This window comes from Pan troglodytes, chromosome X (genome assembly GCF_028858775.2).
Source record: "Pan troglodytes isolate AG18354 chromosome X, NHGRI_mPanTro3-v2.0_pri, whole genome shotgun sequence".
Taxonomy (NCBI): Eukaryota; Metazoa; Chordata; class Mammalia; order Primates; family Hominidae; genus Pan; species Pan troglodytes.
In genome coordinates this window covers 84166230-84184292 of record NC_072421.2, presented here as the reverse complement: position 1 = coordinate 84184292, position 18063 = coordinate 84166230, and the positions used below count along the sequence as shown (strand labels likewise).

General features: G+C 35.2%; 1 protein-coding gene across 6 annotated transcripts in view; it reads right to left on the bottom strand.

Moving 5' to 3' along the window:
• The window catches only part of DACH2 (dachshund family transcription factor 2), a 676921-nt gene that overhangs the window by 309773 nt on the left and 349085 nt on the right, over positions 1-18063 (bottom strand). For all 6 annotated transcript variants that reach the window (XM_016943980.2, XM_016943979.3, XM_016943977.3 and 3 more), the window contains one exon: positions 14270-14382. In XM_016943980.2, the coding sequence (XP_016799469.1) occupies positions 14270-14382 (113 nt within the window). The remainder of the gene's footprint in view (positions 1-14269; positions 14383-18063) is intronic.

The following is an 18063-nucleotide window of genomic DNA, read 5'->3' as shown; positions in this document are numbered from 1 at the left end:
AACTTCAATTTCACTTTAATACTGTGACAAAATGCCATACATTTCAGACAGTTTAAGGGTAATATCTCTTCCCATTTATTTATCCATTTACCTAATTACTTTAATTAAGCTTAGAATTCAATTCACACGTTTACAATGAGGTGTAATATCTTAAGAGTTTTTCCTTTGAAACTAAACATGGGTCTTTTATCTCTTGTGGCCAGAGTACCCTAAGTCCAAAAAGTATGCTTTTTTTTCACAATGCCCTTGCCACAAATACAAGGAAAATAATTTTTCTCCTTTAGCCTTGCAGGAAGTTGCTTTTTCCTTCCAAAGGATATCTTTTTCAGCTTTAAATGTGATCCAGATCAAAAAGCCAACTGTGTGACTATAACAAAGTCATAAATAGTATGATTCCAACTTTTAGTTTGCAAATATTTGTTTTATATACTAGACTGACCCTAAGCAAAACTGAGAAGTAGGAAGAATTTGTTTGGGTCACCTTTCCACTTTCTCTATGCTCCTCTCTCTTGCTCTTTTAGTTCCTTTTCACAACATCAAGGTCCATGATGCTGTAGAGAGCCATCCCCAGATAATATGCCCTTCACTCTGTTCCTCAGTTTCCATTACTCCTAGACTATAAACCTGTATTTAAGCATAAATAGATACTAATTTATACTGAGTCATGATCAAACAAAGTATGACTTACTTTAATGCAAAAATCCGCTTCTAGACAGGAGACAGTATGTTGGCAAAATGTTTGAATTCAGGTGGGATATATTGTTGAAAATATATTTCTAAGACTGGACACAGTAAGTGTTGGCAATGATATGAACAACCATACATAGCTGACAGGAATGCAAAATGACACGACTTGGGAAGACAGTTTTAAAGTTTCCTATAAACATAGACATACACTCACCATACAACCCAGCAATTCCATTTCTAGTTTTAATCAAGGTAAATGAAAACATTTCCACACAAAATGTATACATAAAGCCTTAAAGCAGTGTCAATCACAATAGCTAAAAACTGGGAAAAGAACTCCAATGTCTGAAAGAGTGAAATATATAAACAAATTATGTTATATTCATACCATAAAATACTTGCTGCTAAGCAATAAAAATGAATGAACTATTGATATACACAACAATTTGGAATCTCAATAAAATTATGCTAAAGGAAAGAAGTCAGACAAAAAATAGTGCATTCTCTACATAATCTCTTTATATAAAATGCTAGAAAATACAAACTAATATATATTGACAGAATACAGATCAGTGGTTACCTGGGAGACAGACAGGGAAGAAAGGATGTAGTAATAGAAAGGTTGAGAAAATGAGTATGCTCACTATCTTGACTGTGGTGATGGTTTCATAGGTGAGCAACAGTCCAAAATTCTCAAATTGTACTTTCTATGTACAATTTATTTCATGTCAATTATACCTCAGTAAAACCTTTTTTAAAGAATGTAGTTGTGAACAAGGACCTTAGTCTTCTCAAATAACTATAGATAGGCAGACATCTACCAACTGATTATTAAATTTTCACCCAATATTGGTGCTATATGAGAAAATCGCCCTCCTTTCTTACCCTCACCTCAATTTAATATTCATTGCTATCTACTATGACCCACTTCAGTTACTCTTTTTACAGGTGTTTGTGTGACTTCATATATTGTCAAATAAGGTTTAAGGGAGAAAGGGTTTTCTATATTACTAAAAATATAGTTCTTCTCTGTTGGTCCCTTGATTACGCAAGTAACACTACTGAGAAAGGAAATGTCATTACTGCTGAGAATTCAGAAAAAAAATAATAAATTAAGTCAGAGTGTAACTGCCCCTTTTTATGTTGTAATTTAGTCTGGGAATTCTAATTTTCATTTCTACTAATCATGTAGAAAGCACGATTTGCTAACCCAGTTTGATCTAACACAGTGTTTCAAAAAGCATTCTCACCTGACACTTTCAGGTATACATTAAAAGAGTTAAATAAGAGCCCTCTGGGAAAACAAAGACAGGTATTAATAACATTTTTAAGCTCTACGTTTGGGCATTCTCTACCTTGACTCAGGTATGTGTATGAATGTGTTACTAAGAACTACCATTTTGAGAGCTCTCAGAATTTTTCCTACATTGAACATAAACTGAAAATTAGTTCAAAACATGATCTAGATTTTAGACATTGCCAGAAAGGGAGCTAAGAAGTTACAAGAAAACATTTTCACCACTACAATCAAAGTACTCAATTCCTGTTCTCCAACCTTTGGTTGATTAAAATGGCAGAATACCTTATTGTCTATCAATTTTTAAAAGGTGAGTTCTAGGTGCCAAGGATACATTTTGTTACTCATTTTTGGTCACAATATGTAGGTGATACTTGTATATGACAAATTTTATTACTCTTTAATTCTTCAATAGGAAATGATAGACACTCTATTTTGCTCTGCAGAATCCCTTGGATGATTGATAAAATGTATTTTGTTTAAGAAGGATACGGAATATCTTTTGATAAACTACATGCTTTAGTATAATGGGTTATTTTAGTACAGCCATCCACTCCATCCAATAAAATAAAGTAGTAACAAGGCAGCTTATCATTTGTCAGGCATATTATACAACGGAAAGCTTTATTGTGCTATGTAAATGTTCCCTTTCTGCCCTGGAAAACAAAAGCTCGCCAGAATAAAGAGCAGACAATGAAAAAGTAACACAAGTAGTAGGTGAAAACTTGTGTATTTTATTTCATGTAATTTGTGAATTATGGGGAAAATGTGGTTGAAGGATGGGCCCTAGGGATGGAAATGTCTTTTTATAATCCAATAGACTTGGCTTGTGACTATGTAATTTTTGTAAGAGATCTCTCATTTGGGGATGGTTTGAGGATGGACCAGATGGAAAGCAGGGCACTGTGGGATACATCATTTATCACAATGACAGTGTGTAGGCATCAGTGATCCTCTCAACACAGGGGGAAGCTAAAACTGCAAATGTGGAGCAACATTACTGCCAGAGTAGTGGAGTTTGGCAACACTTGCATTTCTCATTAACTTAATCATATTAATTCATTAGCCATATATATCAAAGTAATTCACTCAGGAATTGTCACAAGGAACAATTTATAACTGTTACCTTTCTCTATACAAAAAGTAGGTTGCAGTCATTCAGAAGATTTTGCATACTTCTTAGAAGGAAAAATTATAGCCACAACAAATAATAACAATAATCATCAACCGTTTTTATACTAGCTGCCCCACATGTAAACTACTATAAGAAGGAGCAAAAAAGAAAATTAAAGTGTTTTATTTTATTGAAGTTATGTGATCAACGACAGATAAATAGATGGATTATTCCAAGGATTTCCTATTTCTGAAACACCAAACATCTGATCTCCTACATTTAACTTAAGCGGTTCCAATACGAGCCTGAAGATTCATAACCTCAATTTTTAATACCCAGGGTTTTTTTGTTTGTTTTTTTCAGAGATAGTTCAGCATATTTGGGAAAGTATGGTGTTTATGATAAATAAAAAGCCTGGCCTTATAAATTCTGGCTCAAATCTTTATTGTCTCTGAGATTTAGAGTAAGTCACTGAGCTTCTTAAAAACTCATTTTCTTCATTTCCTAATCAGAAACGCTAAAAATGCTTACCTCACCAGATTGCTGAGAGGATCAAATGAGAAACAATTGAAAATAGTTCTTTATAACATAGAGCTACATGCATATACATATACAGACATTAAAGATGTGAGGATGTTTGGTAAAGCACTATATAGATTATTATCATATGTCATCATCATCATTACTATCATCATCACCATCACCATCACCAACATCCTATAGGTTTGCTTAAATTTCTCCCCTCCACCTCCAGAAATAAGCAATATCTTCTGCCTTATGACCCAGCCATGCAGGACAAATATTATTGGCAGGAGCCTAAAAAATTGGGGGGAGACATTTTTAAGTTAAAATAAATATACTACATATAGAATAAGGAGCACTGACAGACATCTTAAAACAAAAATTTGTGTTTGGGAAACTGAGATTCAGCTAATATAATAAATGTAGTTCTAATTATTAAGCTGATGTGTTTAAGCTTTTTCTTTAGTAGAGAATCTGCAAATGCATGTTAGTCTAAACTCTACGTTAGAAATATTAGTAATTCAAACTCTGGCTCCTATTATGCCAATGTTTCTTTGTGAGCACCCAAGAATTAAAGAAAATGCAATGACATAAAAAACACCATATGCTGTTTATATGATATGAAGCATACTTTCCAATATTGCTCATTTAAAAACCCAAAGGTAGTCCTAGGAAAAGGTATGTTTTTAGACACTGTAAAACAGCTTCACTGCTTTCACTCCTCTCATCCAAGGAGCAATCCTGACTCCAACTCCACCCCCTGTCAGCAGGAAGTAGTTACAGCAGTCATCAGCTTTTTCCCATCTCCTTAGCTCACAACTCAGGATAGAGGTGTGCTGAAACTGAAAGAGGGAGATTGAAAGTGCCTTTGCAAAATTATGACAGTAAAAGAAATCTGACATAGTTGACTCCATTTTGCTTCTAACCTCCAAGCTGTCCTTGGTCATTCCTGGGCATAGGCCAAGGTAAATTTTGGAGGAATTTAGTTTAAAGTTTAACTTTGAAGCAAGGATGATAATAGTTCCTCCTTCAAACTAGTCCACTCCCTGTTCTGGGAATAAAACTGCCTAGGTAAAATTAATGTAAAGCAACAAGATTGGGATTATGGGAGGGGCCTGAGTTCTGATAAAATATAGATGTATTATTCTAACCCAATACTGCTCAGGAGACATGTGGCCTGAAGTCTTAAGATTTGTGACTTCCCCAGTTGCTCCTGTAGATAACATCACTATAGTAGAATCTAAGGTTGGTTTTTGGAGATTTTTTTCAGCCTGACCCCACCCAGATTCATGACTTAGGATTCGACTTATCCTGCGATCCCATCAAGAGACAGGATCAGCACATGAAAACTGTTTTCCACACCCCTATGATTTCATTCCTCAACCAATCAGCAGCACCCATTTTTCAGTCCCCTGCCCACAGAATTGTCCAAAAAAACCCTAACCTACAAGCCTTTAGAGATTGATTTGAGTAATAACTTCATCTCCTGTGTGATTGTCTTTATGTCAATTAAACTATTTTTTACTGCTAAAAAAGGAAAAAATTATTTGATTTAAGGAAACTATCAGAATGGTTAGTTTGTTTTCTAGAATGAGGGCTTGATATTTTTTTTAAACTGAGAATGTCCTAGGACATCTCTTTATGACCACTTCTTAGCATCCAATCTAAGTGAGTAAAAATTTGAAATGCATCATGAAAAGAGGGATACTGATACCAATGATGCAATGAAGTTAATTGGCCTTATATTATGAGATTGAATTCACACTGTCAACACTAGATGTAATTCTACTTTTGCTTTTGCTAATCCCGAGTTGAGTGCTGTAGGTACTATTGCTGAATTGAATCTTCATGGGCTTAGTTACCTGAAGACATGAATGGCATCTGACATTCTTAAAAAACAATTTTGCCATGATATAGCTAGAATAAACAAACCAGCTTAAGAACCTTTTAAGGAATGAACACCACAGAATTTTCATCTGAAGCACTTTATTTCTTCCTTGTAAGCTGTCCGTTTAAATCTTTCTCAGGCCAAATTTCACATCTGTCTATTAGAAATGCTTCATAAGCTGAGGAAAGGGAAGCCATCATCTTTTGGGAAACTCAAAGGCACAAACAACAAATCCATCCCATCAGTGTGATCCAGAGATATTAGCACTTCTGCAGAGATACAGAGAAGGATGTATATAATATTCCCTCTCCTTTTCTCCCTGTGTATCCCTAAATGTTTTACAGAAAATACTAGAAAATGGGATACTTATATCAGAATGAGCTATTGGGGAATTAAGCTATTGATTGTATGATGGAAACAAAGACAGAAATACATAAGATGGGAATATCAGTAGTTCAAATATATAAAGGCAACAAGCAGTCTAACTTCATTATTTTGGAACATCTAGAGAAAGGCTAGTTGGAATCTGGGAAAACTCTAACTCACAAAATGAATGTTATTTTAGTGTTATAATGTATTCTTATATTGCTTGGTACAGAGCAGATGTTCAATAAATAAATGTTAAATGAAAGAATGAATGCATATATAGCTCTAAATCTATTTCAATAGTATATATGTCGATAGTTACATAGATATAATATCTAAATGAATATCTGATAATATTATCAAGAATAGATCCTAAGGGACTTACCTTAGTGAATAAAGATGCATTAGTATTAATTAATATGTTGATTACTTGTATAACAGATCTTACTAAAGTGATTTCAGGTACCTAAATAACCCCAAAATATTTTAATGACACTACATTTGTGCACATATTCACATACACACACACTTATTGTTCATACATTTAATTTGCTAAATAAGATATTCTTACTAATACCAGAGACTTTGGCATATACACTGTCTGAACTCTCACAAATTCTGAACTAGTGGAGTTTAAATAAATCAGGTTTCCTTATGTAGGAAAAATATAACCAAGAGTAAAATAAATTTCTTTTAAATTAAAACAAAAATACAAATTACAGAAGAAAATAAAATCAGATAAAAATAGAAGACTTTATCTTTATAGTATGCAAATAAAGCAATATGGCACACCTAACATTATACTGCATCCTGGATGATTTACATGTCAAGCTATATAAATTAAAGGACTATTCTGAAATAAATCTAAGAATGATGCCTGAACCTTTTCTAACCCTTTTCACTGGCATTTTTTGCATGCACCTGCTGAGGAAAAAAGACCAACAATTTAACTTTTCCTCCACACATTTGAATGCAGGTGAATAAGATACTGTTGGGCATATAAAATAAATTCATGTAAACTAAGGAAGGAATTTATGTAGAGCTCTGCAGATTCCTCCACCTTCCCTTGATTACTTTTTTAACTGTCTGCATCTTTAACAAATGTGCTCATGTCTTTCCTCACTCAACGTTTTGTCTAGCTCTATAATCCCATTCTAGGCACAAGCAAAGGACTAAAAATTGAAGAGTTTTGTCTCAATGGCTCACTTGATGGTAAAGCCAAGTGGCAGGAAGTAAAACAAAGCTTGAATCCAAGGAGTGTGACAGTATGAGTAACTTGAAAAACATATTTCAGAATGTCATCCATGAAGACTTCCCCAAACTTGCTAGAGAGGTCAACCGTCAAATTCAGGAAATACAGAGAACTGCTGCAAGATTCTACACAAGATCATCCCCAAGACACATAATCATCAGATTTTCCAAGGTCAAAATGAAAGTAAGAATGGTAAAGGCAGCTAGAAAGAAAGGGCAGGTCATCTACAAAAGTAACCATATCAGGCTAACAGTGGACCTCTTAGCTGAAACCCTGTAAGCCAGAAGGAATTGGAAGCCTATATTCAACATTCTTAAAGAAAAAAATCTTCAATGAAGAATTTCATATCCAGCCAAACGTAGCTTCCTAAGTGAAGGAGAAATAAGATCCTTTTCAGATTAGCAAATGTTGAATGAATTCCTTACCACCAGACCTGTCTTACAAAAGATCTTGAAAGGAGCACTAAGCAAAGAGAGGGAAGACCACTGCCAGCTAATATAAAAACACACTTAAACACACAGACCAGTGTCACCCTAAAGCAACTACAAAAACAAGCCAACATAATAGCAAGCTAATAGCACAATGACAGGATAAAATCCACAAATATCAATACTAACCTTGAATGTAAATGGGCTAAATGCCCCACTTAAAAGGCACATAGTGGCAAGATGGATAAAAAGGCAAGACCTAAAGGCATGCTGTCTTCAAGAGACCCATCTCACAATTAATGACACTCATAGGCTCAAAAATAAAGGGATGGAGAAAAATCTACCAAGCAAATGGAAAACAGAAAAAAAGCAGGAGTTGCAACCTTAATTTCAGAAAAAACAGATTTCCAACCAATGAAATATTTTTAAGAAGGGGCATTACATAATGGTAAAGTGTTTAATTCAGCAAGAAGACCTGACTATCCTAAATATATATGCACTCAACCCAGAAGCACCCAGATTCATAAAACAAGTTCTTGGAGACCTACAAAGAGACATAGACTCCCACATAATAATAGTAAGAGACTTCAGCCCTCCAATGAAAGTATTAGGCAAATCATTGAGGCAGAAAATGAACAAAGATATTCAAGACCTTAATTCAACATTGGACCAACTGGGTCTGATAGAACTTTACATAACTCTCCAGCCAAAAACAACAGAATATACATTCTCACCACCACATGGCACATACTTTAAAATCAGCCACATAATTGGACATAAAACAATCCTCGACAAATTTTTAAAGAACCAAAATCATACAAAACACACTCTTGGACCACAGCACAATAAAAACAGAAGTGAAGACGATGAAAATGATTCAAAACCATACAATTACATGGGAATTAAGCAACATGCTCCTGAATGACTTTTGGGTAAATAATGAAATTAAGGTAGAAATCAAAAAGTACTTTGAAAATAAAGAGAACAAAGACACAACACACCAGAATCTCTGGGACAAAGCTAAGGCGGTATTAAGAGGAAAATTCATACCACTAAATGTAAACATAAAAAAGTTAGAAAGATCTCAAATTAACGACCTAACTTCACAACTGATATAATTAGAGAAGCAGGAACAAATCAAGCCCAAGGCTAGCACAAGAGAAGAAATAAAAAAAAATCAGAGCTGAACTCAAGGTAATTGAGAAACAACAACAACAACAAAAATTCAAAAGATAAACAAATCCAGGAAGTTTTTTTGAAAAATTTAATAAAATACATAGGCCACTAGCGAGACTAATAAGGAAAAAAGAGAGAAGATACAAATAAACACAATTAGAGATGATGAAGGGAATGTTATTACTGACACCACAGAAATAAAAACAATCATCAGAAACTACTACGAAGACCTCTACACACATAAAATTAAAAAACCTACAAGAGATGGATAAATTCCTGGACATACACACCCTCCAAAACTGAGCCAGGAAGAAAGTGATTCTCTGAACAGACCAATAACACACTCTGAAATTGAATCCATAATAAATAGCCTCCCAACCAAAACAAACCTGGGATCTGTTGGATTCATAGCTAAATTTTACCAGATGTATAAAGAAGAGCTGGTATTATTCCTACTGAAGCTATTCCAAAAAATTAAAGAGGAGGGACTCCTCCCTAACTCATTCTATGAGGCCATGATCATCTTGATACTGAAGCCTGGAAGAGACACAACAAAAAAGAAAACTTCAGGCCAATGCCCTTCATGAACATCGATGAAAAAATCCAGAACAAAACACTTGCAAATTGAATTCAGAAGCACATCAAAAAGATAAACTATCAAGATCAAGTAGGCTTCATCCTCAGGATGTAAGGCTGGTTCAACATATTCAAATCAATAGATGTGATTAATAACATAAACAGAACTAAAGACAAAAACCACATGATTATCTCAATAGATGCAGAACTGGTTTATGATAAAATTCAACACATCTTCATGTTAAAAACCCTCAATAAACTAGGTATTAAAGGAACATACCTTAAAATAATAAGAGCCATCTATGAGAAACCCACAGCCAACATTATACTGAATGGGCAAAGGCTGAAAGCATTTCTCTTGAAAACGGTAACAAGATAAGGATGCCCTTTCTGAACTTTTCTATTCAACATATTATTGGAGCTCCTAGCCAGAGCAATCAGGCAAGAGAAAGAAACAGAGGGCATCCCACTAGGAAGAAAGGAAGTTGATATATCTCCATTTGCAGGTGACATGATTTTGTATCTAGAAAACTCCATTGTCTCAGCCCCAAAGCTGCTCCAGCTGATAAACAACTTCAGCAAAGTTGCAGGATACAAAACCAATATACAAAACTCACTAGCATTCCTATACACCAATAACAGCCAAACTGAGAGCCAAATAAGAAAGGCAATCCCATTCACAATTGTCATAAAATCAATAAAACATCTAGGAATAGAGCTCACCAGGGAGGTGAAAATCTCTACAATGAGAATTACAAAACACTGCTCAAAGAAGTCATAGAAGACATAAGCAAATTGAAAAACATCCCATGCTCATGGATGGGAATAATCAATATCATTAAAATGGCCATACTGCCCAAAGCAATTTACAGATTCAATACTATTCCTGTCAGACTACCAATGGCATTCTTCATAGAACTAGAAAAACCTATTTTAAAATTTATCTGGAACCAAAAAAGAGCCCAAATAGCCAAGGCAATCATAAGCAAAAAGAACAAAGCTGGAGGCATCATGTTACCCAACTTCAAACTACACTACAAGGCTACAGTGACCAAAACAGCATTGTATTCATACAAAAACAGGCACACAGACCAATGGAACAGTTTGGAGCACCCAGAAATAATGCTATGCATCTATGACCACCTGATCTTCAACAAAGCAGACAAAAATAAGGAATAGGAAGAAAACTTTCTTATTCAATAAATGGCACTTTGATAATTTGCTAGCCATATGCAGAAGACAAACTGGACCCCTTCCTTACACCATATACAGAAATCAACTCAAGATGGATTAAAGACTTAAATGTAAAACCCAAAATTATAAAATCCCTTGAAGACAACCAAGGCAATACCATCCTAGACATAGGAATGGGCAAAGATTTCATGACATAGACACCAAAAGCAATCACGACAAAAGCAAAAATTGACAAGTGGGATCTAATTAAACTTAAGGGCTTATGCACAGCAAAAGAAACTATCAACAGAGTAAACAGACAACCTACACGACGGAAAAAAAAATATTTGCAAACTATGCATCTGACAAAGGTCTAGTATCCAGCATCTATAAGAAACTTTAACAAATTTACCAGAGAAAAACAAACAACCCCATTAAAAAGCGGGCAAAGGGCCAGGCGTGGTGGCTCACAACCGTAATCCCAGCACTTTGGGAGGCTGAGGTGGGTGGATCGTGAGGTCAGGAGATTGAGACCATCCTGGCTAACATGGTGAAACCTCGTCTCTACTAAAAATACAAAAAAATTTAGCCGGGTGTGGTGGTGCGTGCCTGTAGTCCCAGCTACTCGGGAGGCTGAGGCAGGAGAATGGCGTGAGCCCAGGAGGCAGAGGTTGCAGTGAGCCGAGATTGCGCCACTGCACTCCAGCCTGGGCGACAGAGCAAGACTCCATCTCAAAAAAAAAAAAAAAAAAAAAAAAAAAAAAAAAGTGGGCAAAGGACACAAGCAGAAACTTTCCAAAAGGAGACATACACGCAGCCAACAAGCATATGAAGAAAAGCTAAATATCACTGATCATTACATTTTGTGGTATCATTAGATTTTGTGATCATTAGATTTGTGGTAAATCAAAACCACAATGAAATACCATCTTTCACCAATCAAAATGGCTATTACTAAAAAGTCAGAAAACATGCTGACGAGTTTGCAGAGAAAAGGAACACTTATACATTGTTGGTGGAAGGGTAAATTAGTTCAACCATTGTCAAAAGCAGTATGGCAATTCCTCAAAGAGTTAAAAGCAGAACTACCAGCCTGAAATTCTATTACTGGGTATATATACCCTGAGGAAAATATATCATGCTATGATAAAGAAACATGCACGTGAATGTTCATTGCAGCACTATTCATGATAGCAAAGACACAGAATCAACCTAAATGCCCATCAATAACAGATTGAAAAAAGAAAATGTGGTATATATACACCATGGAATACTATGCAGCCATAAAAAGAGATCATGTCTTTTGTAGGAACATGGATGGAGCTGAGGACTATTATCCTTAGCAAACTAATACAGGAATAGAAAACCAAATACCGCATGTTCTCACTTATAAGTGGGAGATAAATGATAAGAATTTATGAACACAAAGAAAGAAACAACAGATACTGGGGTCTACTTGAGAAGGGGCAGGAAGAGGGAGAGGAGCAGAAAACATTACTATTGGGTAATAAGCTTAATACCTGGGTGATGAAACAATATGTACAAACAAAAATAAATTAATTAAACTAAATAAAATTAAAAAAAAGAAACTCAGTTCTGCCACTCACTTGCTTTGTGACCTTAAGCAAATAATTTAAACTCGCAGAGCCATAGATTGTTTACCTTAAAAATGAAGTCATTGTCCATAAGGCTACTATGAAGATTAAATGAAGTATATATAAAACACTTGGCACCCACGGCTAGTACATAAAAAGAACTTAATATATATTAGAGCTTTTCCTCAACAAATAACCTACTAATGTTTACTCAAAATGATTTAGCTTCAAGGCAATTTTAAAATTCTTTTCTTCTTTCATCTGTACATTCCCACAAAACCAGGACACAGATTTGATTATTTGCATGGTACTCTTTCTAGGCTCTAGGAATGTATTTCAGGAGGCAAGAAATAGATGGTCATTCATTGAATACCAAGATATATTTCAGATGTTGTTATGCTTTCTATCTTCATTTATATGCACAGGGCTACTCTCTTATATCAGAATTTGTTTATAAATATTTAAAGTTGAAAATTCATTATCTTCCCCCTCAAAGCCTGAGTGTCTTCCCAAGTTCTCTGTCTGAGTTAATTATACCATCATCCAGCCTATCACCCAAGCTAGACGTGAATCATCCTAGACCACCACCTTAGCCTCTACATTTAATCAATTATCAAGTGTGATTAACTCTAATTACTGAAGCACTCAGAACCTTTTCTCCATTCTATTGGATTTGCCTTCAGGCCCTCAATATTTCTCCTTTGGACAGTAGCAACGGATATTCCTTCATTTCATTACCTTCATTGCTATCAACCCTCCAGGCAATTGTTTTCTGATCATTTACTCAGTTCCTTAGCAAGGGCTCCTTTTACCTATAGAAGTTTCTTTAAGAATAAAACAAAACAAAATCATAAGTGAAGGAGAACATATAAAATTCTAACTGAGGCAGAAGTGTGGAGCATGTAAGTACTTCCTCACTTCTATGTCAGCCAGTAAGGAAAGTCCTGAAAGACACTTTGGAAACCACTGGTCTAAAGGGAAAAACTTAAATTGCTTAACATGGTAAATCAAAAACTGGTTTCAGAAGCTGGCTTTTCCCTCCCTTTCTATTCCAACCACATCACCTATAAGTCTTCTACCTTAAAGCTCTGCTCCAGTCTCTTCAACTTAACTGCTACTCCCCATAACACACTGGGCTTTTTCTCATCTATCTGTACTCTTCTATCTGCTTGGAATGCTCTTCCTCTGATTCTGCATCTGTCCAATGCTCAGCCTACAAAATACAGCTCCAAAGTTTCCATCTTATGGAGTATTACCCAACTTACCAAAATTGATATAACTGCTTCCATTTACATGATATTATAGCACCTTGTATGTGCTTGTATTTTGGCCTCTATGACACTTTAATGCAATTATTAATTTACATTCCACTCTCCCCAGTTCTAGCGTGGCAAGGACCACTACTCGTATATTTTTACAATGCCTAGAAATGAGTACCCAGAACACAACAGATGCTTTATAAATGTTCGTATCATTATGTATAAAGATATCATTGTTATTAAATTCATTTTCTATGATGTAATAGCTTTAATGATTTTTAAAGATTCAATTATAGAAATATTAAGCTTATTTTTAAGTGTTTTTGTGTACTCTCAGGTACTTTTTTAGGGACTCAACAAAGTTCAATGCTAATTTATAACAGTGGAGTTTTACCAGTTATTCACAGCGTTCAATGAAAAACACTAAGACATTGTTCAGGACAATGACCACCTGCACCTTCTTCTTCTCTAATCATAAGGCTCCTATACCAAGGATGCATTTTAGGTCTACTTTTTAACCTAGAGTAATAACTTGGACAACATACATGAATGCCCAGAACCACTGGAAACTAAAAGAATATTACTGAGACCTAAGTATACAGGAGTGCTGCACCCTATAGGAGGCTTCGAGATGATGCTGTTTGGGCCAGTGCCTCCATTCCTGTCCCTAGCACAGAAACATATACATATATACAAACAATAAGGCCTTGAAAGGGATTTTCTGCAATGATACGACAATTTTTAAAATCACATCCATTTGATTTGTCGCTCAAGTAAAAAAACTTGTTTTCACGAACACATAAAAAAATTCAGTAATGTAACCTCTAATAGAGCTTGAAAAGCTCTGAAGGACAAGGCAGTTAGATCAATATTGGTTTATTTCAAATGCTGGGCAGTACGAAGAGACATGGCTGATCATCAGATGGATTTTATTACCTGTCGGAGTGATAAGTCCTGGCGATAAGAGGCCTGGGACTGCATGGGGCAGAAGGCGGGCATTTTCCTGCAACATTCCCAAAGAACGCTTAGGGGGCCTGCCGGGTCTTGAACTGTTGAAAAACAGACAAATATAGATAAAGGTTAAAAATGTACTCTTTTTGAGAAAACCATCACTTGCAATATTTACCTTTTAAATCTTGTTTAATTGCCAAAAGTGATAGAATTTTACATTAAAGACTATTTTCGTGGATTACTAAGAGACCAATTCTTTACTTTCCGCTAAATTTCCCACCATTGTTATGGCAAACATTAGCGCCATAAGGGATCAATTTTAGTTTAGATTCCATTTACAGGCCAGCACTTTGCAATGCAGCTTACCTGTTGTGTGAGAAACCCTAAGTTACCCCTGCTTTTAAAGCTACACTTGATCTGAAGTACTAATAAATGCTTCTGAGATCTGAGATAGTGACTCACAGAATTAAGATTATATAGAATGTGAAGTGATTAAGTCTCTGCCCAGCATGCCAGAGGTGAATAGTAAAGAGCTGAGAGATGTAGAATAGAAGCTGATGTTTATTAGCATTTCCGCAGCTGCTGGGAGCCAATGAGGAACAAAGGGTTACCACCCTCAGTAGGTTTTGTTTTCCTATGTAGTTTTTAAACCAAGCTGTATAACAAGCAGTTCACTCTCTTGGAGTGGCCACACTAACAAAACCTGCCACCTTTGCAGTCTAGGCTGTCTTTTCTCTCAGATTGATTGATGTTTTTAACTAATGAGTTGATGATAAACTTATAACATTAACCTAACCCATTGCATTTGTACATTCTTCACCCATGAGCAGTTCAGAAACTGTAATTGCAAATGCTAATTCATAAAATAATGAAATAAAAATTCAGTATCTGTTGCCTCCATCTTGTACCGTAATAGAGTTAGGGTACTGAAAATATCATTTTAAAGCTGTCACTACATGAAGAGAGTTGTAAGTCATAGAACATTAGGATCAAGTTATTCTCGAGTCACCCAATATATTTCAAATATTACTTTCTAATGTTGCCTAAGATATTGCTGTTGCCTTTTAGTAGAAATGCATTTTACAAAGCTGAATGATATGAGTTTTGACAAAATATTGCAAAATACTATATTAAATAATTTTAGCAGCAAAAATGTATGAGGTTCAGATAGAGAACATACCCCAAAATGACTTTTGGTTTACAAAGAAATTTAAGTTAAACCTCACTCTATCAACTTTGCAGTAGCAAAATGCTCCATCAATGTAAGACAAACTCTGCTTTTAAATGAAAAACAACTTCTAGCAACCTTACACGGAGGTATCGTTACCCAGTTCATTTTTCATACACTGTGCTAGTGTTATTTTCTTCCACTGTACATCAATATTATATATCAATCTAGCGCAAAAGATTCTGTTTTTCTCATTTGATGTTTCAATTTTATAAATGGACTCTCCTCTCCTTCTTTCTACTTGATTCTGGGCCATAATTTATTTTCTTTAATTCAGTGTTTTACCGTGTTTGCCTTTGCCCTATTTTATGGCTTTCTGACTCTTTTAAGGAATGCTGGAAGCAGAAATATCCTATGTACTTCGAATGTCCTAAGGATCCCAATATCACTGAAAAATGTTCATCGGAATATATCCAGGCATCAGAGAAAGACACATTATTTTATCGAATAAGCTTCATCAAATCTATACTTTCTAAATGCTTTTTTGTGTCCTTCTATTTGTCGGAACTCAAGCCTACTAACTTTATTTAAACACACCTGATTAGTCTTTGTATTTTTCCGCTGTAAACATCTCAGTGCTATCTCCATTCTCATGAACACTTTCAGACTGGCTGCCTCAAGAACTAAGCAGCCTGATGCTCCCTCTACTTCCACGTGATGAGCCATATGACTGCCAGCAGTTAACAGTACACTTTGAAAGCCATAAGGTTTAACTAGTTCTGTTCCAAATTTCTTGGTCAATTCTCACTATCTGAAGCAACTCTTTTCCAACAATCTGACCCAGGCTTGGGAAGCATTAGAGGCCTCTTAGTCCAGTAGTTCTACCTTAAAGGTGAAGATTTGAAAAAAAAAAAAAATGGTTTCACAGCTTATTTCACAAATGGCTTGGTACTATCTATTCCACATGTTATAAAATCCAGGAGGACCATATTATCCATCCTAACTTTCATTTCAGTTCATAATTTTCTGTTGTTGGTATGATTAATTGTGAGTCTCCCCAACTGGAATCTAAGCTCCGTGAAGGTAGCATACTTGTCTGGTTTTGTTTGTTACTGTATCCTAAGCAATTCTCATGGTTTCTAGCAGAAAGTAAGATCCAGCAAAAAGTTAATTAAATCAATTAATTAATATACATAGGAAACAATCTTTCACTGCTTGTACAGTTTCCAAATATTCCTTCAATTACTCTGGTCTCTTTGATCACAAGAACAGAGAGCCAGTTTCATTTAATCATAACATAATTGTGTTTTTAAATCTTGAACTTCACAATAACTATAGCAGCTTCAAAACATGATCAACTCAAATCTGACTGTGTACAAGGGTAAAGAAGGCTATGGATAGATCCCATTGTCTTATTCACTTAGAAGCCCTACAAGCTTCAAGATCTGCTTAAGGAATAAAGGCCCCTGTAGTCACACATAGGCAGTAACGATATCACTTATTCAGTCATCTAGTAAACAAACATGCACTAGGTACCCATTAAGTGTGTGTGTGGTATAATGCTAGGTATCAGTGACACAGAGGGTAAAATGTAACCTCAACGAGGGCAAAGATTTTGGTTTGATTTTTTCATTGATATATTGTGAGAACCTAGAACAAGTTTTGCCTTTCAGGAGCTTGTGGTGTAGTTATAGAGACGTGTGTTTGCCCTGTTATTTAAAATTTCTGATTGACCCTTTAGTGAGTATGGTTGTGAGATCCCTGCTTCCAAACTTGTTTACATTTATCAGTCATCAAATATCACATTCAGATTTCTTTGTTTTTAATTTTGGAACAAAGACTTGGGCCCCAAGAATAAATTAATTGGAATGAAGTTTGTGAAAGTGCTTTATAGTCAATATACCTACATACAAATATAAGATAGCTTTATTCTATTAGACCTACTGATTCTCCATAGTACGACATTCCTAGACATTCCTGCATTTCATTTTAAAGAACACGAACCTGACAACACGATGAAAGATTGTGGAGGACTCTGTAAAAAGTTGGGAAGGATCTTTCTTGATATATGATCTTGCCATACTTCTTATCTTTAAGAGCTGTATTAGCATCAGGCAGATATTCACATATTAATCAAGGCAAATAAACATGTGGTGGTTTAACTAGGTAACTGTTATTTGGATGACAATTTAATCAGCATAGGTTGAAACGTCCATCATTGTAGCATCCTGCTTCTACTAAAATGTTGATTGCATTACTGATCTTAGTAATGCTTTATTTTACAGGGCACGAATAACCATGTAATTACTCTTTAATTAAATGATAATTGTTTCTTGGCAATTATTTGTTTTCAGTTTAATTACAAGGTTATTTGTACTCTGTAAAATAAAACAGGCCTTTTTACAAAGTTCCCATCCAAATGGCTCTGCCAATATATCACTCATGTACACTGTAAAGGAAAGTTGTTATGGTACAAGGCAAACAACCCCATAAAATAGTCAAACTTATTAAATACCTCAGCTAAATCTTGGAGAGATTCAGCTTTATAGAATTCACATTAAGTGTAATATTTATAGGTTATTTAAAGGGAAATTACACTAAATAATCATAA